Consider the following 25256-nt stretch of genomic DNA (forward strand, 5'->3'; position numbering starts at 1 on the left):
GTGGAGTGGTGTTCTAGTTTCCATTCCATCCTCCTGCCCACCGGAAGATACACAAAGCCTGAACTTGTATGACTCAGAACGCCCAGTACCTGGGGTTCTGATATGAAAGACTCAGTGTTGCCCACTCTCCTTCCTTAGAACTCACTCATTTGGGGGTAGGAGAAGCTGTACATGGTCAAGCCCAGAGCCTTTGGAGACACGCTGCCTGGGCTCACGTCCCAGCTCTCCTGCTCCACCAGCTCTGTGACCTTGGAAAATGTACTTAAGCTGTCTGTGTCTCAGTTTCCTTCTCTGTAAGACACGAATAATAGGACCTCCTTCTTATAATATTAGTGAAGAGTCAGTACAAATGCATAGAGAGCATTAAGCTGGTTTATGGCCGGGCGCGGTGGCTCACGCCTGTAATCCCAGAATTTTGGGAGGCTGAGGCAGGCAGATCACCTGAGGTCAGGAGTTCGAGACCAGCCTGGCCAACATGGTTTTCAAAACCCCATCTCTACTAAAAATACAAAAATTAGCCAGGCGTGGTGGTGAGTGCCTATAATCCCAGCTACTCAGGAGGCTGAGGCAGGGAGAATCCCTTGAATCCGGGAGGCAGAGGTTGCAGAGAGCCAAGATCGCACCATTGCACTCCAGCTTGGGTGACGAGCGAAACTCCATCTCAAAATCAATCAATCAATCAATCAATGTCTGGTTTATAACAGGCACCAGGAAACATTATGAGTATTTTCAACAGATCTCACAGGCGGTCAGTTCTGCTATAAAGTGACATATACATTCTGAAAACTCACCACAGCAGATTCAACTGTGCACTAAAACCACACAACTTATGGGAAATAGAATCAGTGATTTTATATATTATATATATTATTTTATATATATAATTTTAAGCAGAAGCTTAAACAGCATGGTTTTGCACTTGCTAATTAGAAAATACTTTATAACACAATAAACGGCCGGGAGCGGTGGCTCACGCCTGTAATCCCAGCACTTTGGCAGGCTGAGGCAGGCAGATCACAAGGTCAGGAGATCAAGACCATCCTGTCTAACACAGTAAAACTCCATCTCTACTAAAAATACAAAAAATTAGCCGGGCGAGGTGGCAGCGCCTGTGGTCCCAGCTACTCAGGAGGCTGAGGCAGGAGAATGGCGGGAACCCGGGAGGCGGAGTTTGCAGTGAGCTGAGATCCGGCCACTGCACTCCAGCCTGGGCCACAGAGCGAGACTCTGTCTCAAAACAAACAAACAAAATAACACAATAAACTCTGCAGAATCCTACAACACCACAGTCAGCCCTGCAATACCACAGAAGATGTGGCATGAAATTTTACCTTGAGTAAAACATGAACTTTGTGAACATGGGAAGTGTTGCAGCTTGTGAGTTTTTGTGAAGTGGTGGAAGAACAATAATCTGTAGAATGGGCAGGGCCCGTACTGAGGAAGCGGGTAGATGTTTTAGGTGTATGCCTGTGTGCATTTTGTACAATCCTACGTGGCTCTGCTCAGCGGAGTGCAGGGTCAGTGGGTTGGGGGCTGGGGGTGTGTTTGTTGTGCTTTCTCAGTGTTTCTCTTAGGCAAAACCATGCGTGAGCTAACATGACATTTGTGCTGTGCTCAAGTTGTTCCCTAATACAACAATCACATTGGGACAAATTTGCATTTTTAAAAGAAGGCTGCGCTGGTCGCGGTGGCTCACACCTGTAATCCCAGCGCTTTGGAAGGCAGAGGCGAGCAGATCATGAGATCAGGAGATTGAGACCATCCTGGTTAACACGGTGAAACTCCGTCTCTACTAAAAATAGAAAAAATTAGCCGGGCGTGATGGCTCATGCCTGTAGTCCCAGCTATTCGGGAGGCTGAGGCAGGAGAATCACTTCAACCTGGGAGGAAGACTTATAACAGAGAGCTGAGATGTACACTACTTCCAATTCCCTTTCTTGTCTTTGCTACTCCTTCCCAGGCTAGAGCACTAAATCTTTAAGCTTTCAGGCCTTTAAAGCTTACACCGTTGTAGATTATCAAGGAGGATTTGTAGGGGGAGACCAGCCACGTAGAATGACCCCATGGAAACCCAGCGGCTACCTCCTTGCTCTCAGGAGTGCCAAGCAGTCCCCCACCTTCCTTCTCGAGGCCTCTTACCTTTCATCTTGGCTCTAACTTCCTCACACAGTGAGGTCAGATTCATTGTCTGGAAGACGCCGAGGACCACTTTCCATGCCTGACCTTTTGGGAAGTGTTCGTCCAAAAGAAGGGACAGATTGAAGGGGTCGGCAGCTCTCAAATTGGCCCAGGGGATATACGGGAAGTGCCCCTGGGGGGCCGACCAGAAGTCCATCAGCTGCCGGGGTTCCAGGCAAAGCTTGAATTCCTCTAGCTGATACTGATCCAGAGCCACCAGGTAAGGCAGAAGCCCTTGGTTGGTACCGCCGTCGGCCCAGGTGGTTACAGAAAAGCTCATGTTGCCCGACACGTGCAATTTCTCACTTCAGCAATGTTCTCCTACGTCCACAGAACACTTGGGGCCTACAGAAAAGAAGGAGAGAGTTGAAATCATAAGCCATAAATATCACCTCCTCACTGTCTAGACTACACATTTGAGTATTTTCGCTTCACAGTACTTCCTGCTACTTGTGTTAGTACACTTTTTTGTTTTTTGGGATGGAGTCTCACTCTGTCCCCCAGGCTGGAGTGCAGTGGCGCAATCTCAGCTCACTGCAACCTCCGCCTCCCGGGTTCAAGCGATTCTCCTGCCTCAGCCTCCTGAGTAGCTGCACTACAGGTGCCCGCCACCACGCCCAGCTAATTTTTGTGTTTTCAGTAGAGATGGGGTTTCACCACATTGGCCACGGGTGGTCTCCTGACGTCACATGATCCATGGACCTTGGCCTCCCAAAGTGTTGGGATTACAGGCGTGAGCCACTGCACTCAGCCTTGTACACTTATCTTTGTCTCTCTTCTGCAAGAACTCGGACTCCATTTAGACAGAGACCTTGCCTGTCTTACTCTTGGGTGTAACACCAGAGTGTTCTATGCTCTGCCTACAACAGGGGCCTGGTATCTAGGAGGAACTCGGCCATAAACGATATGGAGTATTGACTCTACACCATGCATTATGACCTTTGTTTTATTCTGTCAACAACCAGAGGAATAGGATGGTTATTATCTCTATTTTATAAAAGTGACAATGGGGGTGGGGGGCTAGGGGAGGGATAGCATTAGGAGAAATACCTAATATAGATGATGGGTTGATGAGTGCAGCAAACCACTATGGCACATGTATACCTATATAACAAATCTGTACGTTCTGCATATATATCCCAAAACTTAAAGTATAATAAAAATAAATTTTAAAAGTGACAATAAAATGACATCTTTAATTGCTATTTTTTAAAACCTGCCAGCCTAGACTGTATGGCCATGAAAATGTCCTTCACATAGGGAAACTAAATAAAGATGTTTCCAGTCAACAGGTGAGGATTTGCTGCCAGCAGATATGCATATCACACAAAAATACCTAAGAAGCAGTTTATCAGAGGAAAGGATGGAAGTGTGTCAAGAGACAGAGCCACAGAAATGGTCAGTATGAGGATAAATGTAAAGGAAAAATGACTCTTGACATCATCTTGTGGAATTTATAACATACAGTGTAAAATATGAAGACAGCAACAAAGGAGGAGAGGGAAATACATAAAGCTGAAGTCAAAGATAAGTACTGAGGCCGGGTGCGGCAGCTCAAGCCTGTAATCCCAGCACTTTGGGAGGCCAAGGAGGGTGGATCACCTGAAGTCAGGAGTTTGAGACCAGGTGCCTGGCCAACACGACAAACCCGTCTCTACTAAAAAGACAAAAATTAGCCAGATATGGTGGCAGGTGCCTGTAATCCCAGCTACTCAGGAGGCTGAGGCAGGAGAATCCCTTGAATCCAGGAGGCGGAGGTTGCAGTGAGCTGAGATTGTGCCACTGCACTCCAGCCTGGGCGACAGAGCAACTCCGTCTCTAAATAAATAAACAAATTTTAAAAATCAATATTCAAATTTCTAGGATAACCATAAGACTGAAGGATGTATAACCAAAAAGTTAACAGAAATTAAATATCTATTTAAAAGATGAGAACACATGGACACACAGAGGAGAACCAGAGACACTGGGGCCTATCAGAGTGGGGAGGGATGGAGGAGGGAGAAGAGCAGGAAAAATCACTAATGGGTACTGGGCTTAACCCCTGGGTAATGAAATAACCTGAACAAACCCCCATGACAAAAGTTTACCTATGTAACAAACCTGCACATCTACCCATGAACTTAAATTTAAACAAAGATAACAAGAGAAATAAGAGAACGGGAGACAAACGGAACAAATAGAAAACAAATAAGATGGTGTGCTGAAACTAAAATGAGTCAATTACATAAGTGTGAATGGACTAAATATTTTAATTGAAGAATATCTGTTAAACTAGATTAGATACAAAAAGGCATACTTTAAATATAAGAGCATAAAACATTTAAAATAATGAAAAAAGATACAGTATAAAAACCCTAACCTGAGGTAGGTACAGTTGTATCACGTTCAGAATAGATTTTAAGGCAAAATTAATCATTAAATATAGAGAACATTTTATAAGATCATTCCCATATGAAGATACAGTAAGGCTAATCTGTATGTACCCAACAGTATAGCTTCAAAATACGTAACACAAAAATACAGTTAAAAGATTGATTAGTTGAAGATTTAAACAGATATCTCAATAACTGGAGGAACACACAGAAAGAAAATGATCAAGATACAGAATATCTGAATCACATAATTAACCAATCTGACCTAATTGGTTGAACAATTAAAGTAATATACCCAACAAATGCAGTAAAAACACTTCCGTTTTTGTAAATGGGAAGAATGCTGCGTCAGGCACCTCAGAAATGAAGTTATCCAAATGGCCAAAACGCATGACTCATTGGAAAATTTAAATTAAAACCACAGTAAGATACTACTACACCCAGGCCAGGCACGGTGACTTATACCTGTAATCTCAGCACTTTGGGAACCCGAGGTGGGCAGATCACCTGAGATCAGGAGTTTGAGACCACCCTGGCCAACATGGTGAAACCTTGTGTGTACTAGAAGCGCAAAAATTTAGCCAGGCCTGGTGGTTCACAGCTATAATCCCAGCTACTTGGGAGGCTGAGGCAGGAGAATTGCTTTAGCCCAGGAGGCAGAGGTTGCAGTGAGCTGAGATTACACCATCGCACTCCAGCCTAGGTAACAGAGCAACACTCCATCTCAAAAAAAAAAAAAAAAAAAAGAAGATAATACTACACCTACGTGAAGTGACTGAAATGATTAGGGCTGATATTATCAAATGTTGTCAAAGATGGGGAGCAACTGGAAGTCCCACATGTTACTTGTGAGAGTGTGAAAGCCACTTTGTAACTGGCCTAAGCAAAACATTCATTGTAGTTCAAATGCCTGCCTCTGGACAGGAAGGAGCTGAGCAAATAAGCCAGAACAGAGAAGCCACCTGATCTAACCAAACCCTTAATCCTCAATGTGTCACTCCTGCTACAGTCTAAATGTTTGTGTCCCTCAAATTTTATAGTTGAAACCTAACCATGAATGCGATATTATTAAGAGGTAGAGTCTTTAAGAGGTAGTCATGATGGAGGAAGCTACATGAATGGGAGTTGGGACCTTACTCAAGAGGTTGAATGGAGCCACCGCATCTCGTTTTGCCCTTCCTTTCCTTCACCGTGTGGGGATACAGCAAGAGGTGCCATTTACGAAGCAGACAGCAGGTCTTCAGACACTGAATCCGCTGGCACTTCAACCCTGCACTCCCAGCCTCTAGAACTGCAAGAAATCAATTTCTGTTCTTTATAAATTACCCAGTCTAAGATATTTTGTTATAGCAGCAGGAACAGACTAAGACAACTCCCTAAATGCAAAAAAAGAACTATCCAGGAAAGTTTCTGAGCCCTTCTCTATCCTGTGATAGGCCTTCAAAACATCCCGGTCAAAAAGACTCATACTCTGCCCAGAGTTTCCTTTCTCTCCTACACCAACCAGATAGCAACACCCAAGACAAGCACTGTCTCCAATACCGAGGTTGTTTGTTTTTTTGGTTTGTTTTTTCAGAGGGAGTCTCACTCTGTCACCCAGTGGCACGATCTCAGCTCACTGCAACCTCTGCCTCCCAGGTTCAAGCAATTCTTCTGCCTCAGCCTCTCAAGTAGCTGGGATTACAGGCATGTGCCACCACACCTGGCTAATTTTTGTCTTTTTAGCAAAGATGGGGTTTTGTCATGTTGGCCAGGCTGGTCTCAAACTCCTGACCTCAGGTGATCCACCGGCCTTGGCCTCCCAAAGTGTTGAGATTACAGGCGTGAGCCACTGCACCCGGCCCCTGGTTGTTTCAGTGATTGGGGGAAGGGGGAGAAGGGAAAAGATTTACAAATACAAACATCTTTTCACTTAAAACGCAAGCACTTATTTCTATAAGAAAACCAGTAATATTCTGAAAATACGAACTCCTCCTTCTGGTAAACTAAGGATCAATTAATTGTGCTGAACCTAGCTGTTAATGTCGTTTCCCACCCTGAACCTAGCTCTTAACATCTTGTTTCCCATCCCTGAGAAAACTCAAGGCAAGAATAAAGGAAGGGAGGAAATGGTGGTGGTAAACATTGACTAGGGTTTCCGGATTTGACCAGCAAAAATACAAGATGCTGAGTTAAATTCGAATTTCTGGTGAACAATGAATGACATTTGGGATATACTTAGAAAGTTATTTGTTGTTTTCTTAAATGCAATTCCATAGGGTGCTGATTCCAGTTCAATTTTAATTTTGGATACACAAGAGTGTTATTTGGAACATACACACACCAAGAAGAATTTATTGTTTATCCGAAATTCTGACTCAACTGGGTATTTTTTCTGGCAACCTTATCTAGACTGGAGTTCACTCGCTTTCATCCCATCCCAGAAGGAAGGATGCCATCAGCACCTGATTTATCTGCCTTACTAAAACAGTGACAGCTGTCCTAGAAAAGTTACAGGTTCCTGATAGTACTTACCAACTCACATTTAGAAGGTTCACCTGAAATGTGGATAAAAAGAACATTGAAGTGAATTAGTCACAGTAAAGATCAAAGACATTTGAGAGATGGGAACGGGGGAACTAATCAGGGAGAAGGGGTAACAAAGAGAGAAAACAGAAGTCAAGGCTGAGTTCTGCCCATCACGATGTTGGCCACCGGGCAACTAACGGTGATTGAGACGAATCTGCCGCTATTCCCCTGTAGAACCTGGTCCGGCACGTGTGCTGGGTCATCTCAAAATACCAGGTAGCATTGAAGGCAACAGAAAGACAGCAGAACAAAAGACTATTTTTTTGAGATGGAGTTTTGCTCTCATTGCCCAGGCTGGAGTGCAATGGCTCCATCTCGGCTCACTGCAGTCTTTGCCTCCCAGGTTCAAGTGATTCTCTTGCCTCAGCCTCCGGAGTAGCTAGGACTACAGGTGCACACCACCACATCTAGCTAATTTTTTATTTTTAGTAGAAACAGGGTTTCACCATGTTGGCGAGGCTGCTCTCGAACTCCTGACCTTAGGTGATGCCACAGGCCTTGGCCTCCCAAAGTGCTGGGATTACAGGCATGAGCCACAGTGCCTGGCCCAAAACACTATGCTTAAAGCTACTGGTGTGTGAACCGCCCCCGCCCCCATGTCTCCCAAAGAGAAATCTCCAGAAGAGATGTATGTTAGGACCTACCCTGGCAGCCCAAATTCATTGGACTACTCCAGAAATTGTTGTGGAAAAGATGGGGAAGGGCACACAGAGGAAAACTTGAAACATTATAGAAAAAAAACCCTTTCAGGTATTAGCAGGGAGGGTAAAGACCAGGGAAGAAGCTTATTTGAGATTCAAATGGCATTAAGGCATCATTAAACACCGAGTAGAAGCTGAGCAAGAGGGCCAGGCACAGTGGCTTATGCCTGTAATCCCAGCGCTTTGGGAGGCCGAGGTGGGCAGATCACGTGAGGTCAGGAGTTTGAGACCAGCCTGGCCAACATGGTGAAACCCCGTCTCTACTAAAAATACAAAAATTAGCTGGGCGTGGTGGTGGGCACCTGTAATCCCAGCTACTCAGGAGGCTGAGGCAGGAGAATGGCTTGAACCTGGGAGACGGAGGTTGCAGTGAGCTGAGATGGCGCCACTGCACTCCAGCCTGAGTGACAAGAGCCAGACTGTCTTGAAAAAGAAAAAAAAAAAGTTACTCCATGCTGCACTTCTTTTCTCATATGTCTCTTGTTTAAATTTTTAAACCAAGGAGACAAGAACTGAGGTATCACATCAGCCATCAACAACTCCTCCAAGATTATAGGGTTAGGTTCCCGTGAGCCTCTGGTCACATCTTCATCCACTAGTCAATACGTAACCTTGTTTTATACGTGTCTCTGTTTAAGGACACCTAATTGAATACATATTGTTGATTCATTAACACTGAGCCCACCGCCACCAACACTATAGCTCATGCCTGAATGAAGCTCATCTAACACATGCATTGTCTTCAGAACTCACATCCCTTCTTGTGTGTAGAGCACCAGATGGAACTTCCACACTACATAAGGGGGCATTTAGACAGCAAAGTCACCAAAGAAAAGCCCAAAAATACAAAAATAGGGCCCTAAGTAGACCCACCAGCACTGCCTTCTCTGACCTCAGCTCGAATTTTCCCTGACTCTGTGCATGTCCGAATGACTTGGAAAGCTCTGCAAATATTGATTTGGGGGTTGCCAGCACATCTGAGCGAGTAGATGAATTCCACAGACATGGAATCCATAAACAAAGAGGGTCGACTGTAATTAGGATGAAGCATATTGGGTGTGAGACCCACATGGTGCCATGAAGTTACACAGCAAGGAGACCAGGTACGTGGGACTTGAAAGGAAATTCCTCCAAACTTGAAGCATGCATCAGAATGAGCCAAGGAAGGCGGGAAGAGGATTAGGAGGTAGAGTGGTCAGTGAGTGCAAAAACGCTGGAGGGGAAAAAAAATACAGGAACAGAGAAATTCAGCTAGAAAGTCTCACACGACTGCGGAATCCCCTTGGTTGAGGAGGTGGAAAGCTTCCAACTGAAGACGGAAGCGTGTGCAATCAATTCCTGCTCCTGAGTAAGAAAACACCAGCAGGATACAGTGGAGGGAAAGGTCCCAGAGAAAGACGAAACCTTAGAGCAGAGAGAGGAGACATCTCTTACCAAACGGGCTTTGAATCGCACACGAGTTTCCAGAGGCTCTGACTCAGGAAACCCCCACAGAAGTAGTCACCGCCACCCCGTCCTCACCTGTGACCAGCCCTTGGGTCCGTCTTCCTCCTCTTAGCTGTGTCTCAGGGCCTCCTGGTTTATAGCTCTCTTCCCGCTCCCTTTCCCCAGCACAACTCGGGATCAGTTGAGAAGCCAAGACTCAGCTGCAACGTACGAGCTCTGGCTTTTCTCCTCCAGGTCTAGCTAATCACAGGCTTATTCAGGCTGGGAGGCAGAACTGGGTTTCTAATTAAAAACCATACTGTCCTGAAGTAAAAGGAGCCATCCACGCCGGCAAAGGGCCACAGATGTGAGTAATGCCTGTGATTGCCCCTCCTACCATCTGGGAGATCTCACAGGGCAATGAAAGATGAAAGGGAGAACGAGTTCGTGAGACATTAAAATCACCGTTGCCGCCACTTCCAGGACCGTTTCTTCTTCCAAATGCAGGAGAAATGCTCCTTCATCCACTCCATCATGAACACAAAGGATTTTCCACTGAAGTCAGAAATAAGACAAGGATAGTCATAACTCCATTGCTATTCAACATTCTGCTGCAGATGTCAACCAATTCTATCAACAGTGTTAGCTAGTTTTAAGCTCAGGTTATAGGCTTTAAACTGGCAGTTGGAAAGCAATTAGTGAGAGGTATAATAATTGAAAAGCAACAGGTAAAACTATATTTGCAAACTTGATTACCTATTGGGACAATGCAAAAGACTGCATGAGAAAACTCCTAATGACAAGAGAAATTGGTAATACAGCAGGTAATGAAGTAACTATTCAAAAATCAATAGACTTCAAATATGCAAACAAAAATAAAACAGTGGAAAAGAACACCCCTATTTACTATAGCAAAAAAAAAAAAAGGAAAATAAAATGCTTGCTTAAAAACTTAATATCCAAAACTGACATAAGAAAAACTATAAAATGCATGTCTGCAAGACCCAAGAGCGAACTTAAGCCTTAAAGAAATAAATACCACGTTTTTGCATGGAAAGCTCCACCTCATAAATATATCACTTCTCTCTAATACAAATACGTCAAGGTTTTACCTGGAGGTGCAGAAGTTGATTATAAAATTCAACTGGACAAATCGAATTTGTAGGAATGGCCTGGAAAATCCTGAAAAGGAGTAAGGAAGAGGGACTAAACCTAGCAGATATTAAAATATACCATGAGGCCTTTATGATTAAAATATAGTATTGGCACATGTGCAAATAGACTGAGCAAAGGAACAGAGTAGAAAATCCAAAAATAGAATTATTAACATATACAAATTTGATAAATATTGCAGCACTCATAAGTGAGGGAAATTGATTTTTAATAAGCATGGTGATGCTAGATCTGTTTCCTATACAACAGAATAATTTTCAAGCACATCAGAAATTTAAATGCATCAATAAAACCTGAGAAGCACCAGAAGAAAACAATTGAATTCCTCTCACACTTGATGGTGGGGAAAGCTTTCTTTTTTTTTTTTTTTTTTTTTTTTTTTTAGAATTTTGCTTAGTTTTATTTAAGTAATTTTGATTAAAAATTTTCACATCCATTAATTATAAAAGTATTTCACTCAATTTTAATAGGTACATTTTCATACAATCAAAGAAAATTCATTTTTTGCAAACATGAAAAATGTACATTCAAATGGTTTACCTTTAGTTTAATTTACACTTTATGATAAAAATATGTTAAAACTTTGGACATTCTGAGTACAATCACATTTTTCTAAACTCCAGATCAGTACCATCAATAGAATGCATATGACATGAATATCTTGATTATATAACAACATAATTTATGATTTTGCTAAAATAAAAACATGAAAACTAAAGTCCATGGATGAATATGTAATAGTTTCTGAATGATGTATGTATTTATTTCATTACACACCCCAACATCACTGGTCCATCAACCAAACACCAAGACATGTGTAAGAATAATTTAATCCAGTCATCTTTGATATTTGGCTGAATTTCAGTCACATAGAAACTGTAGTTTTTGGACATATTGTGTATTTTGCTGAGGCATGTTTATCAAAGTAGGAAGCTAGAAAGCTTTCTTAGCTAAGATTTAAAATTCAAAAGCAATTAGAGAAAAAATAAACAAATTTTATTACAAATGTTTTTTAAGCATTCATAACAAAGGATGTGTTAAGCAAGGTAAAAAGACAAACTATAAACTGGTAAATATATTTGCAACTTATATCAGAAAGTTGACATGCCTTTTTTTTTTTTGAGACAGAGTGTCACTCTGCCACCCAGGCTGGAGTACAGGGGTGACATCTCCACTCACTGCAAACTCCACCTCCCGGGTTCAAGTGATTCTTCTGCCTCAGCCTCCCAAACAGCTGAGATTACAGGCATGTGCCCCCATGCCTCACTAATCTTTTTTTGTGTGTAGTTTTAGTAGAAACAGGGTTTCACCATGTTGGTCAGGCTGGTCTTGAACTCCTGACCTCAAATTGTCCACCTGCCTCAGCCTCCTAAAGTGCTGGGATTACTGGCATGAGCCACCATGCCCAGCCTATATGTCTATAAGAGCTTTGAAAAATTACCAAAATGAAATGGAGAAATTAATAATTGTTTGTAAACAAAGAAATGCCAATGACTCTTGACCATCTGAAAACATGCTGAATCTCCTATATAATAAGATAAATGCAAGTTCAAAATTATATGGAAGTCTCATTACTTACTTATGAGATGGCCGAAAATCCTCAAAGTTTGACAACACACTCTTGGCTATTTCCTGTAAACCTAATGAAAACTGTTTTACCTTTGATTTTTCTCTCTGCTGATGTCTGAAGACACATCATCATACCCTTTGTGAATATAAAACTCATACATAGCCCGGACTTGATGGCATGTGCCTGTAATCCCAGCCCTTTGGGAGGCTGAGGCAAGAGATCCCTTGAGGCCAGAAGTTCAAGACCAGCCTGGGCTGTTTAACATAGTGATATTCCTGTCTCTACAAAAAATTAGCCATGAGCGCTGGCATGCACCGATGGTCCCTGTTGTCAGAGGCATGTGAACCAGAGCAACTCCATCTTGAAAAGGAGCTGGGTAAACTGAGGCTGAGACCTCCTAGGCTGCATTCCTAGATATTTAAGGCATTCTAAGTCACAGGATGAGATAGGAGGACAGCAAAAAATACAGGTCATAAAGACCTTGCTGATACAACAGGTTGCAGTAAAGAAGCCGCCAAATCCCACCAAAGTCAAGATGCCCACGATAGGGACCTCTGGTTGTCCTCACTGCTACACTTCCACCAGCACCGTGACAGTTCGTGGCCTCTGGTCATCCTCCCTGCTACACTCCCACCAGCACCATGACAGTTCGGCTCACAGTTGTCCCTCCTGCTACACTCCACCCAGCACGCAGCGGTTCGTGGCCTCTGGTCCTCCTGCTACACTCCACCAGCACCATGACGGTTATGAATGCTGTGGCAGCATTAAGGAAGTGTAATGGTCTAAAAGTGGGCATGAGTATTACCCGTTGTTTAGCATATCATCAAGAAATAACCATCAAAATGGGCCACCAGCAGCCCTCTAGGCTGCTCTGTCTATGGAGTAGCCATTCTTTATTCCTTTATTTTCCTAATAAACTTGATTTCACTTTTCAAATTCGCCCTGAATTCTTTCTCGCACGAGATCCAGGGACCCTGTCTGGGGGTCTGGACCCGGGACCCCTTTCCTGTAATGCCGTTTACTGGAGAGGCTGAGGCAGAAGATTACTTGAGCCCAGAAAGCCGAGGCTGCGGGGTGAGTTATGATCACGCCACTGCACTTCGTCCTGGGCTGTGGAACGAGACCCTGTCTCAAAAATATATAAATAAGATAAAATTGAAAAAAATTTAAAACTCCTAGGTAAAAACTGCTGATATTCCAACATGAGTTGATGCAAACTTGATAAAGTTGGTTATCTTGTGGGTTTTCTCCCCAACAACTATAGGTGACTTTTTTTTCTTTTGAGATGGAGTCTCGCTGTGTCTTCCAGGCTGGAGTGCAGTGGTACGATCTCGGCTCACTGCAAGCTCTGCCTCCTGGGTTCATGCCATTCTCCTGCCTCACCCTCCTGAGTAGCTGGGATTACAGGTGCCCATCACCACGCCCGGCTAATTTTTTGTATTATTAGTAGAGACGGGGTTTCACCGTGTTAGCCAGGATGGTCTCGATCTCCTGACCTGGTGATCCGCCCACCTCGGCCTCCCAAAGTGCTGGGATTACAGGCGTGAGCCACCGCGCCCGGCCAACTGTAGGTGTTTTTTTCTTTTTAAAGAAAATTCCTCAAGCCAGTCCTTCCCAACGCCCCCTCCCTTGTACTCTGCTGGTGAGTTTTCCTTTTCCCACAAGCTCTGTCTCTGGGTCTCCCTGAGACTCAGCCCATTGTATGTGGGCCCTAGACTGGGCCCTGATGATCTTGAGACCCTCCTTTTGCTCGATACAATTCTATCCTAAGTAGAAGAGATGAACATGTAAATAAGATGAGCCAATGAATGGCTCTCGATGTTTCCAAATGGGAAGTGGCTTTTTCAGACTGAACACGGTGTTAGCCTTCTAAGGAGCCTGGGAAGCTCTCGAAACATGTAACTTCCTGTTGCTTGCTCTTCTAGACCTAAGAGGCAAGGGAGAGGTTCCTTTACAAATTGGAAGCACCTGTAGGATCAAGACCTGCAGCCCATTCATTCTGAATCAAGGGAGCTAAATGCCTTCCAATTGGTGCAACGCAGAGGAATTCTAGTGAGCCAGCCTCCGCCAATGGGAAGAGAAGGTGCCAATTGCCTGACTTCCCCGGCCCTTATAAGGGTTGGGGGGTGGGGCAGAGCAGGTGATGTCTGCTTTGGGAGATGCTTTGGACAGGAAGGAGCCAGCAAGAATAATTCTCTGCAGGGGTGAGTTCTGTTTTTTGTTCTCTTCTCTTTTCCTCATCATCCACTTCCTTACAGTTACAATGGCTAGACCCTCCAGTTGGCCGCACCCAGTGGGTCCATATTGAAAATCACAAGTGAGAGCTAGAGATTCAACTGCAGACATTACCAGCTCTCATTCAGAAAATCCTTGCCCATCTCTGAAACTCAGCTTTTCTGACCCCAAAGTGGAGTCCTAAATTCCCAAGTTTTCTTTCAGCTCTGAGGATCTGAGAGCCAGGAGACTCACAGCACTAGCAAAATTCTAAGACCTGAAAGAGACTTCGTGGGGTCTCCAGGTGTCCAGAGGTCCAGGGTAGCCACTGGTAGATGCAGTCAGGAAAAAATCAAAATAGCTGTAGACGTGAAGAAGAAATCGCGAGGCACAGAGAAGAAAGCTGCAGGATTCGGCAGCACTGACTTTGACACTGCCCCTCTGCAAATATTCCTTCTCAATAAACTCAGGTGTCAGTCACCCACACGGCTCGGCTCATGGGCTTAGGAATTTGGTCAGGTTCTAACTGCTGGTTTCCAACACTCACAGCTTGGGCTGAATTTACTTAACTTAGTTCAACTTTCGTTTTCTCCTTTGTAAAATGGACGGAAAAGGATTCATGGGATATAATTCTTACCAAAACTTAAAGTTACATGGACTCTAGGATGATCAAGACTCGACCACAGAACCAGATGGAGATGACAGACTTTTATCTTTTAAAAATGTTTACCCATTAGAATAGCGATGTTTAAAATGGAAAATAATCCGTGTTGGCAAGAATGTGGAGAAAAATGAAACTTTAGTGCATTGTTGATGGGGATGGAAAATGGAGAACAGTATGACGGTTCCTGCTACTGACCTAAGGTGATCCGCCTGCCTCGGCCTCCCAAAGGGCTGGGATTACAGGTGTGAGCCACCACACCCAGCCTGCTTTTTAATGTTTAATTTTTCTGGGTACATAGTAGAAGTATATATTTATGGGGTACATGAGATACTTTGACACAAGCATGCAATGCATAATCACCACATCATAGAGAATGGGGTATCCGTCCCCTCAAAAATTTATCCTTTGTGTTACAATCCAATTATACCATTTTAGTTATTTTCAGTGTATAATTAAAGTACTATAGACTATAGTCACCATGTTGTGCTATCAAATACAAGGTCTTATTCATCCTTTCTAATTTTTTTTTGCCCATTAACCATCACCCACTTTCCTCCCCACCCCCCACAACCCTCCCCAGGCTCTGGTCACCATCCTTCTACTCTCTATATCCATGAGTTCAATTGTTTTGATATTTATTTTTTAGAGACACGTTCCCGCTCTGTCACCCAGGCTGGAGTGCAGCGGTGCAATCTCGGCTCACTGCAACCTCCACCTCCCGGGTTCAAGCAATTCTCATGTCTCAACCTCCCGAGTAGCTGGGATCACAGCTGGCTAATTTTTGTATTTTTTGTAGGGATGGGGTTTCACCATGTTGGTCAGGCTGGTCTCAAACTCCTGACCTCAAGTGATCCACCCACCTCAGCCTCCCCAAGTGCTGGGATTACAGGCTTGAGCTACTGTGCCCGACCTGTTTTAATTTTTAGATCCCCAAAATACGTGAGAACATGCAATGTTTGTCTTTCTGTGCCTGGCTTATTTCATGTGTAGATGATCTTGATATACTTCCGTAGGGGATGGAAGTATGCTTTTCCCTCTCTCTGTCTTTATTGATCTTAGATTCATTGGCTGGAGCCTGTGCATTAGTTTCATGAAAGACAGATGAACAAAAGCACAGCAAACAAGTTTAGGTGTGCATACCCATGGGAGCACTCAGCGATGAGTAACACTGAGGCGTGATTAGAACTTAGGCTTATCTGTCATCCTAACAAAAGACCAATACATTCTTTTTTTTTTTTTTTTGAGACAGTTTCACTCTGTCGCCCAGGCTCACTGTAACCTCTGCTTCCCAGGTTCAAGTGATTCTCCTGTCTCAGCCTCCCAAGTAGCTGGGATTACAGGCGCCCACCACCACACCCAGCTAATTTTTCTACTTCTAGTGGAGGTGGGGTTTCGCCATGTTGGCCAGGTTGGTCTCGAACTCCTGACCTGAGGTGATCCACCCGCCTCGGTTTCCCAAAGTGCTGGGATTACAGGCGTGAGCCATCGCACCTGTGGCCAGAACAATACCTTCTTAGAAAAGTGAAAAGACAGATGAGAAAGACCTCAAATTCCTGGGATGGTAAATTGTGAGAAGGTAAATGTGTAGGGGAAAAAATGGAGGATGAGGGCTGGCTCATAAGGGTTTGTTGTGTAGATTCGTCTGGTGCCTTCTCAGGGCTGTACGTGTCTGGAGCTGTCTCCGGTGATTAACTTCTGTGTTTCCCGGTAGAGAAGGGGAAAGGGGGCACCTTTACAAACTGATGTCTTGCTTTTCGGCAAATCAAGGGAAGGCAGAGAATTTTTCTTGTGTCTGCTCCTTCTCAAGCATCTTCAGCTCAAAATAGTCCATTTGAAATACACAATAAATTATTATGAACTATAGTCACGCTACTGTGCTATCAAACGCTAGAACTTACTCCTTCTATCTGTTGTATTTTTGTGCCCGTTAACCAACCCCTCTTCATCCAGCCCCTCCCTCCTGCCTTTCCTGTCAATATGTACCATTATCATGTACCAATTTTTAAAACTCAGTACACCAAACTGGAATATTTAAGGGTGGTGTATTCTGCCATCCTTCATTTCTCTGAAAAGCCAGAAACTCCTTGCTCAGACCCACAAACCCACCTGTATCTGGATGTGGGCTCTCCACCCTCTTCATGCCAAGAGCACTTCAGACCCAGCCTGTGTCCTCAATTATCCCCTTCTCCTGCTGTTATTTCCTCACTTGCCAACACTGCTTTTCTCTTCTCTACCCCCTTGGATGTACAGACATACCACAGCATTTCCATCTTTAGGAAAATCTTTTTTTTTTTTTTGAGACAGAGTCTCACTCTGTCACCCAGACTGGAGTGCAATGGCGCAATCTCGGCTCACCGCAACCTCTGCCTCCCAGGTTCAAGCAATTCTCCTGCCTCAGCCTCCCAAGTAGCTGGGATTATAGGTGCTCACCACCACACCCGCCTAATCTTTGTATTTTTAGTAGAGATGGGGTTTCACCAGGTTGGCCAGGCTGGTCTCAAACTCCTGAGCTTGTGACCCATCTGCCTCGGCCTCCCAAAGTGCTGGGATTACAGGCGTGAGCCACTGCACCCGGCCTGATATTTTTTTTTTTATTGATGCATAATAACTATGTATTTATGGCAAGGGTGGCAGGGAGGAGGGATAAAGAGAGGTTGGTTCGTGGGTATTAGAAATGGAAGAGGGAATGAGATAGAAGATGTCCCACTGCTACCTTTGAAGAAGGAGGAAAGAGCAAAAATCCAAGGACTGCATGAGGCTTCTAGAAGCTGGAGAAGGCCAGGAAACAGATTCTCCCCCTAGAACCTCCAGAAGGAACCAGCCCTGCCAACACCTCGATGTTAGTCCAGTGATCTTAGCCCATTTCAGGCTTCTAGCCTCCATAACTGAATGTTTTATCTTAAAAATGCTGTGTTGTCGGCCGGGTGCAGTGACTCCCACCTGAAATCCCAGCACTTTGGGAGGCTGAGGCAGACAGATCACGAGGTCGAGAGATCGAGACCATCCTGGCCAACATGGTGAAATCCCGTCTCTACTAAAAATACAAAAATTAGCCGGGCGTGGTGGTGCACACCTGTAATCCCAGCTACTCAGGAGGCTGAGGCAGGAGAATCATTTGAACCTGGGAGGCGGAGCTTACAGTGAGTCGATATTGCACTACTGCACTCCAACCTGGGTGACAGGGTGAGACTCCGTCTCAAAAAAAAAAAAAAAAAAAAAAAATACTGTGTTGTCTTAAGCCACTAAATTCATGGTAAATTTGTCATACTAGTGCAACAGGTCACGATTCTTCTTTCCAGGATTATGTCTATAGCTCCCTACCCTTATTCTCAGTAGGAGAGCCAGCCAGAAAGATCCTTCTAAAAGTTATAACCATCCCACACCAGTCCAATCAGGTCCCGCGTGACCTCTTGGGATCATCTCCACTGTCTTCGTCTCGCCCATTCACCTCCACTCACGCCGGTCCTGCAGTTTCTCAACAGCTCCAGGCACATCCTAGCCACAGGGCCGTGGTCCTTGCCCGTCTATCTGGAACTCATCTGATATCCACACAGCCCATTCCGTGACCTCTTACCTCCTTCTCTCCTCCAAGCTTTTGCTCAGACATCCCTGCTTCAGTGAGCCCTTCCGTCAACCTTTTACAAATTGCAGCAGGGTATTTCTCACTTCTGTTCTCTCTCTTGGCTCTCTTTTCCATGGTGCATATAATCTTCCATCACATCACAGTGTGCTCCCATGGGCATGCACACAGAAATAAACTTCTGTTTGCTATGCTTTTGTGAATCTGTCTTTCATGAGCATAACATCCAAGGCTCCAGCCAATGAATCTAAGATCAATAAAGAGAGAGAGAAAAAAGTTTTTCCTCCCCTGAAATGTTAGCCGCATGAGGACAACTTTTTGTGTGTCTTTTGCTCACCAACATATCCCCAGTGCCAAAAATAGAGAGCATAATATTTGACACTGGGATATTTCAGTGAGTGAATCCAGAAGGACTGTGTTATGAACTGAATGTCTGCGTCCTTCCCAAAATCCACAGGCTGAAACTCTAACCACCAAGGTAATGGTAGAAGAAGGTAGGGCCTTTGGGAGGTGATTAAGTCATGGGGCCAGAGCCCTCATGATTGGGATTCTAGTCCTTATGAAAGAGACTCCAGCGAGCTCCCTCACCCCTTCCTCCATGTGAGGAGGACACGGCAAGAAGGTGCTGTCTATGAAGCAGGAAGCTGCCCTCGCCAGATACTAAATCTGCCGGCACCTGGATCTTGGACTTCCAGCCCCCAGAGCTGAGAGAAATCGATGTCTGTTGTTACTAAGCCACCCAGTGTATGGTATTTGTTATGGCAGTCCAGACAGCCTAAGACAGACAGGCCTGTGCAGATACCATCTCACATGTGCAAGTGCATCTGTGAGGTGCAGTTTTTGTTTTTGTTTTGTGTTTTGAGACAGAGTCTCACTCTGTCCCCCAGGCTGGAGTGCAGTGGCGTGATCTCGGCTCACTGCAAGCTCCGTCTCCCAGGTTCATGTCATTCTCCTGCCTCAGCCTCCCAAGTAGCTGGGACTATAGGCGCCTGCCACCACGCCCAGCTAATTTTTTGTATTTTTAGTAGAGACGGGGTTTCACCGTGTTAGCCAGGATGGTCTCAATCTCCTGACCTCGTGATCTGCCCACCTCAGCCTCCCAAGGTGCTGGGATTACAGGCGTGAACCACCGCGCCTGCCTTTTGTGTTTTTGTTTTGAGACGGAATCTTGCTCTTTCACCAGGCTGGAGCACAGTGGCGGGATCTCAGCCCACTCACTGCAACCTCCCCCTCCTGGGTTCAAGTGATTTGCCTGCCTCAGCCTCCCAAGTAGCTGGGACTACAGGTGCATGCCACCACGCCCAGCTAATATTTGTATTATTTTTTTTTTTAGTAGAGATGGGGTTTCACCATGTTGGCCAGGATGGTCTCGATCTCTTGACCTTGTGATCCTCCCCGCTCGGCCTCCCAAACTGCTGAAATTACAGGCATGAGCCACCGCACCCAGCCTCAGGTTGCAGTTTTAGAAGTAGAACCACTGGGTTCCCTAGCAGTGCACACATGATTGCTAGATATTGTGAAAACGCCTTTCAGAGAGGTTCCCCCTGCTTATGTTCCCTTCGGCAGTGAATGAAAGTAAAGCAAAACAATGATGTAATTGTCAACATCCTCCCTTGCCCTGCAAATTTCTTTTCTTTTCTTTTCTTTTTTTTTTTTTTTTTTTGAGACAGGGTCTTGCTCTGTCACCCCGGCTGGAGTGCAGTGACACAATCTCCACTCACTATAACCTCTGCCTCCTGGGTTCAAGCAATTCTCCTGCCTCAGCCTCCTGAGTAGCTAGGATTACAGGTACCCACCACCATGCCCAGCTAATTTTTGTGTTTTTAGTAGAGGCAGGGTTTCACCATGTTGGCCAGGCTGGTCTGGAACTCCTGACTTCAGGTGACCCACCTGCCTTGGCCTCCCAAAGGTCTTCACAAAAGGTTTAGCAAAAGGCCTCCCAAAGGCCTTCACAAAAGGTTTAGCGAAAAGAACAATGAGAAGCAGGTAAAATAATTCAGTGAAGCTAAAATCTAGAAAATATATGGTTGGTTAGAAGGCTCTATTAGATTACAAGTGATCTCAAATTCAACAAAGTTTTTATTCTTAAAAAATGGATCATGTATTAGAGAAATGCAAATCAAAACCACAATGAGATGTCATCTCATTGTGAAAAGTGTTCATTGCAGCACTATTCACAATAGCAAAGACATGGAATCAACCTAAATGCCCATCAGTGATAAACTGGGTAAGAAAATGTGATACATGAACACCATGGAATACTATGCAGCCATAAAAAAGAATGAGATCATGTCGTTTGCAGGAACATAGATGGAGTCGGAGACCATTATTCCTTAGCAAACTAACACAGGAACAGGTAACCTGTGCTAACCTTTTGTGAAGGTTTTGATATTTTGCTTGCTTCTTCCCCAAAAGGAAGCATAGAGAATAAAAACTACAAACAATCCATCAGTCTAATGGACTAATCCCAAACATTCAATGCATCTTCAGTTTTTCCACAGGGCAGAGAATCTTTGAGGAAAGGAGGTAAAGGGAGTACATGGCACACAGAATACTCTGCCAAGTAAGCCTTACATTAATCTGTCTTCTTGGGTGGTGTTTTCATCTTCTTGTTTTATTGTTTTATGTTTCCGCAGGTCTCGTGTTTCTCTCTTCTGATCAGTTGTGTTTATCGTGGACACTGAGGTGTTCTCTGCCTTGACTAAAGATGAGTGATGTGAATCCACCCTCTGACACCCCCGTTCCCTTTTCATCCTCCTCCACTCACAGTTCTTGTAATCCACCCTGGACATTCTCTTGCTACCCCGGCTCCCCCTGTGAAAATGGGGTCATGCTGTACATGAGATATGTGAGCAACGAGGAGCTACAATGGTTCAAGCAGTTCTTACTGAATGAGCTCAGAGCTGGCACCACGCCTATCACCTGGGACCAGGTCAAGAGAGCCAGTTGGGCAGAGGTGGTTCATCTCTTGATAGAACGTTTCCCTGGACGACGAGCTTGGGATGTGACTTCAAACATCTTTGCCGTTATGAAGCGTGATAAAATGTGTGCTCTAGTACACAGAGAGATAAATGGTGAGTGTTGATCTGGTGGATAAACTCGGGGTGGGCTTGGCTGCTGGGCAGCTAAATACTCTGCTCGCCACCCCTATCGCTTATTGGCCATCTGAACAAGAATGCAAACAGTGGAGGAAGATACTAGATCTAACCCAAAGGCGAAGACTCTCATATGGGCATTTCTTTTAATTTAATTTTTTTTTTTTTTTTGAGATAGAGTTTCGCTCTTCTTACCCAGGCTGAAGTGCAATGGCACAATCCCGGCTCATGGCAAACTCTACCTCCCAGATACAGGTGATTCTCCTGCCTCAGCCTCCTGAGTAGCTGGGATTACAGGTGCCCACCACCACACTCGGCTAATTTTTTTTTGTATATTTAGTAGAGATGGGGTTTCACCATGTTGGCCAGGATGGTCTCGAACTCCTGACCTCAGGTAATCCGCCTGCCTTGGTCCCCCAAAGTGCTGAGATTGCAGGTGTGAGCCACTGCGCCCAGCCCATATGGGCATATTTTTTAAAAACTTAACTGAATACTGCTTATATGCAGTGAACGTCAAATGAAGACATAGAGAAGTAGGGAGTAAAATAGTGCAAAAGCGTATGCTGTGGAAACAGTAAAGAGAAGAAAGCTGGTGTGGCTATGCTGATGTCAGCAGTGCTATATTTAAAGCAAGAAGGTTAAAGATTTTAAAGGGCCATTTTGCAGCAACAAAGGATTAATCCCACTGGAGGATGCTGTAATCCAAAAGCTCATCTTCCATATGCATAAAGCAGAGCTGGACTACAGTTGTCCCCTTATCCAAGGTTTTTCTTTCTGAATTTTGTTACCCATGGCCGATCATCGTCAAAAATAGATGAGTATAGTAGAGTGAGATATTCTGAGACAGAGAGAGACCACATTTACATACTGCTTATGATAGTATAGTATTATAATTGTTCTATTTCATTATTATTGTTAATCTCTTACTGTACCTAATTTATAATTTAAACTTTTATCATAACTAGGTATGTATTTTTTTTATATTTTGAAACAGAGTCTTCATTCTGTCACCCAGGCTGGAGTGCAGTGGTGCGATCTCAGCTCACTGCAACTTCCACCTCCTAGGTTCAAGCAATTCTCATGCCTCAGCCTCCCTAGTAGCTGGGATTACAGGTGCACACCACCATGCCCAGCTAATTTTTGTATTTTTTTTTTTTTTTTTGAGACAGAGTCTCGCGCTGTGTCACCCAGGCTGGAGTGCAGTGGCGCGATCTCAGCTCACTGCAAGCTCCGCCTCTCAGGTTCACGCCATTCTCCTGCCTCAGCCTCCGAGTAGCTGGGACTACAGGCGCCCGCCACCACGCCCGGCTAGTTTTTTGTATTTTTAGTAGAGACGGGGTTTCACCATGTTGGCCGGGCTGGTCTCGAACTCCTGACCTTAGGTGATTTGCCTGCCTCAGCCTCCCAAAGTGCTGGAATTACAGGCGTGAGCCACCACGCCCAGCCTAGGTATGTATTTTTAAAAATCAGTATCTACATGGTTCAGTACTATCCACAGTTTCAGATATCCACTGGGAATCTTGGAACATAGACCCTGCAGAGAAGGGGGGACTACTGTATTAAAGGGAAAATACACCAATCCAGAAACATGATAGGAGCTGTGAACCCGCCTCTCCCAATAGCTTACAAGTAGTCAGTCTCATCAGTAAGAATGGAGAAGACATCAGCTCCACAATTCTAAACATAAACAACAGCAGACTGGGTGCCCAATGACTCCTTAGCCACTGGCACCCCAGCACCTGGTTCAGCACCTAGCATGTTAGAGTTGCTCGAATATTAGATGGCTAGAGAGTCATTGATTGTGGAAAGGAACTTTGTTTTGATAAGGCAGCCCAGGAAGTCCTCTTTGAGGAAGTGACGCTAAGGTTGGGACCTAACACGGGAGGACATAGCTCATCGTGTGGAAAGGAGAGAGAGTCAATGGAAAAGAAAATCAGAGGGGATGGAAACTCCATCCATGGCCCAGTGGTAGAGAAAATCTTAGTGTTAAACAGCAAAATGTTAATATTTACTAAAACCTGATGAAAACATACAGAGAGGCCGGGCACGGTGGCTCATGCCTGTAATCCCAGCACTTTGGGAGGCAGAGGTGGGCAGATCACCTAAGGTCAGGAGATCGAGACCAGCCCAGCCAACATGGTGAAACCGGTCTCTACTAAAGTACAAAAAAATTAGCTGGGCATGGTGGTGGGCACCTGTAATCCCAGTTATTCGGGAGGCTAAGGCAAGAGAATTGCTTGAACCCTGGAGGCGGAGGTTGCAGTGAGCTGAGATCATACCACTGCACTCCAGCCTGTGGTGACAAAAACAGAACTCCATCTCAGAAAACACACACACACACACACACCTGGTTTCCTTCCATGGTTTCCCTGGTTTCCTTCCCTGGTTTCCTTCCTGGTTTCCTGGTTTCCTGGTTTCCTGGTTTCCTTCCACCTGGGCTCTATACCTGGTTTCCTGGGGCTCCTGGTTCCTAAGTTCCTAATTCCTGTTCCTGGTTTCCTGGTTCCTGGTTTCTACCACCTGGTTCCACCTGGTTCTGCCTGGACCACCACCACCTGGTTTCCTTCCCTGGTTTCCCTGGTTTCCTGGTTTCCTGGTTTCCTGTTTCCTGTTTCCCTGGGCTCCTGTTCCCCTGGTTTCTGTTCCTTCCCCTGGTTTCCCTGGTTTCCCTGGGCTTTCCCTGGTTTCTAGGATTGATCCTCATTTTTCATGGATTCTGTATTGGTGAATGTACCCACTCATTAAAAGGTATTTGTAGCCCCCATATCAATACTTACAGCGCTTTCAAGATCATTCCCAGACAGGAACGCAGCAGAAACATCAGGTTGACCTCCCAGCCGAGGTCAAACAAGGCGACGCTCTGCCTTCCGGCTTCAGCTCTCACCCACATATAGCCAGCGATCATTTCCACGTCTATTTGGTGCCACACTTCTGTGCTTTGAGTTGGTGGTTTTGCTGTTTAAAATAGTACCCAGGCCGGGCACGATGGCTCATGCCTACAATCCCAGCACTTTGGGAGGCTGAGGCGGGAGGATCATGAGGTCAGGAGTTCGGGACCAGCCTGGCTAACACGGTGAAACCCTGTCTCTACTAAAAAATACAAAAATTAGCCTGGCATGGTGGTGCACGCCTGTGGTCCCAGCTACTCGGGAGGCTGAGGCAGAAGAATCGCTTGAATCCAGGAGACAGAGGTTGCAGTGAGCTGAGATCACACCACTGCACTCCAGCCTGGGCCACAGAGTGAGATTTCGTCTCAAAAAAAAAAAAAAAAAAAAATGGTACCCAAACTAGTGCTGATGTGCCTTTCTCTGTTCCTCAGGGCAAGAAGGCTGCGCTGTGCCTTAGGGAGAAAACACATGTGTTAGCTGAGCTTCCTTTAGGCAGGATTTATCAGTGTGCTTGGCCATGAGCTCAGTGTTAATAATCAACAGTACATACTAAGTAAGGTGTCTTTAAACAAAAACACATGGAAAACAAGTTTTTATATTGATAAGTCAATGGCGTTGTAATGAAGGCAGGCAGGAAACAAACCCTGCATTTTCCTGGGACCAATGGTTCCGTATTAGCGAATTCAGTGTTCACAAGAATTTTATAGACGAGAACTACCAGGTGTAACAAGAATCAATGACTATATGTGTATGCGTGTATATAGATATTCATGTGTACACATATGTGCACACATACATAGATATTAAACTAGAAGTTCCGTGGTA

The 25256-nt window shown here is 44.8% G+C and overlaps 2 protein-coding genes across 2 annotated transcripts in view; one reads left to right on the forward strand and one right to left on the reverse strand.

Moving 5' to 3' along the window:
* The window catches only part of NLRP13 (NLR family pyrin domain containing 13), a 47547-nt gene extending 37391 nt beyond the window's left edge, over positions 1–10156 (reverse strand). The window contains exons 1-2 of the mRNA XM_031659304.1: positions 9344–10156; positions 2140–2523 (exon numbers count right to left, since the gene is read on the reverse strand). Of these exons, the coding sequence (XP_031515164.1) occupies positions 2140–2458 (319 nt within the window). The 5' untranslated portion in view covers positions 2459–2523; positions 9344–10156. The remainder of the gene's footprint in view (positions 1–2139; positions 2524–9343) is intronic.
* Positions 10157–20712: 10556 nt separating this feature from the next.
* Positions 20713–25256, forward strand: part of NLRP8 (NLR family pyrin domain containing 8) — a 41242-nt gene continuing 36698 nt past the window's right edge. The window contains exon 1 of the mRNA XM_021931467.2: positions 20713–21522. Within this exon, the coding sequence (XP_021787159.1) occupies positions 21156–21522 (367 nt within the window). The 5' untranslated portion in view covers positions 20713–21155. The remainder of the gene's footprint in view (positions 21523–25256) is intronic.

This window comes from Papio anubis, chromosome 20 (assembly GCF_008728515.1).
Source record: "Papio anubis isolate 15944 chromosome 20, Panubis1.0, whole genome shotgun sequence".
NCBI classification, from domain to species: domain Eukaryota; kingdom Metazoa; phylum Chordata; class Mammalia; order Primates; family Cercopithecidae; genus Papio; species Papio anubis.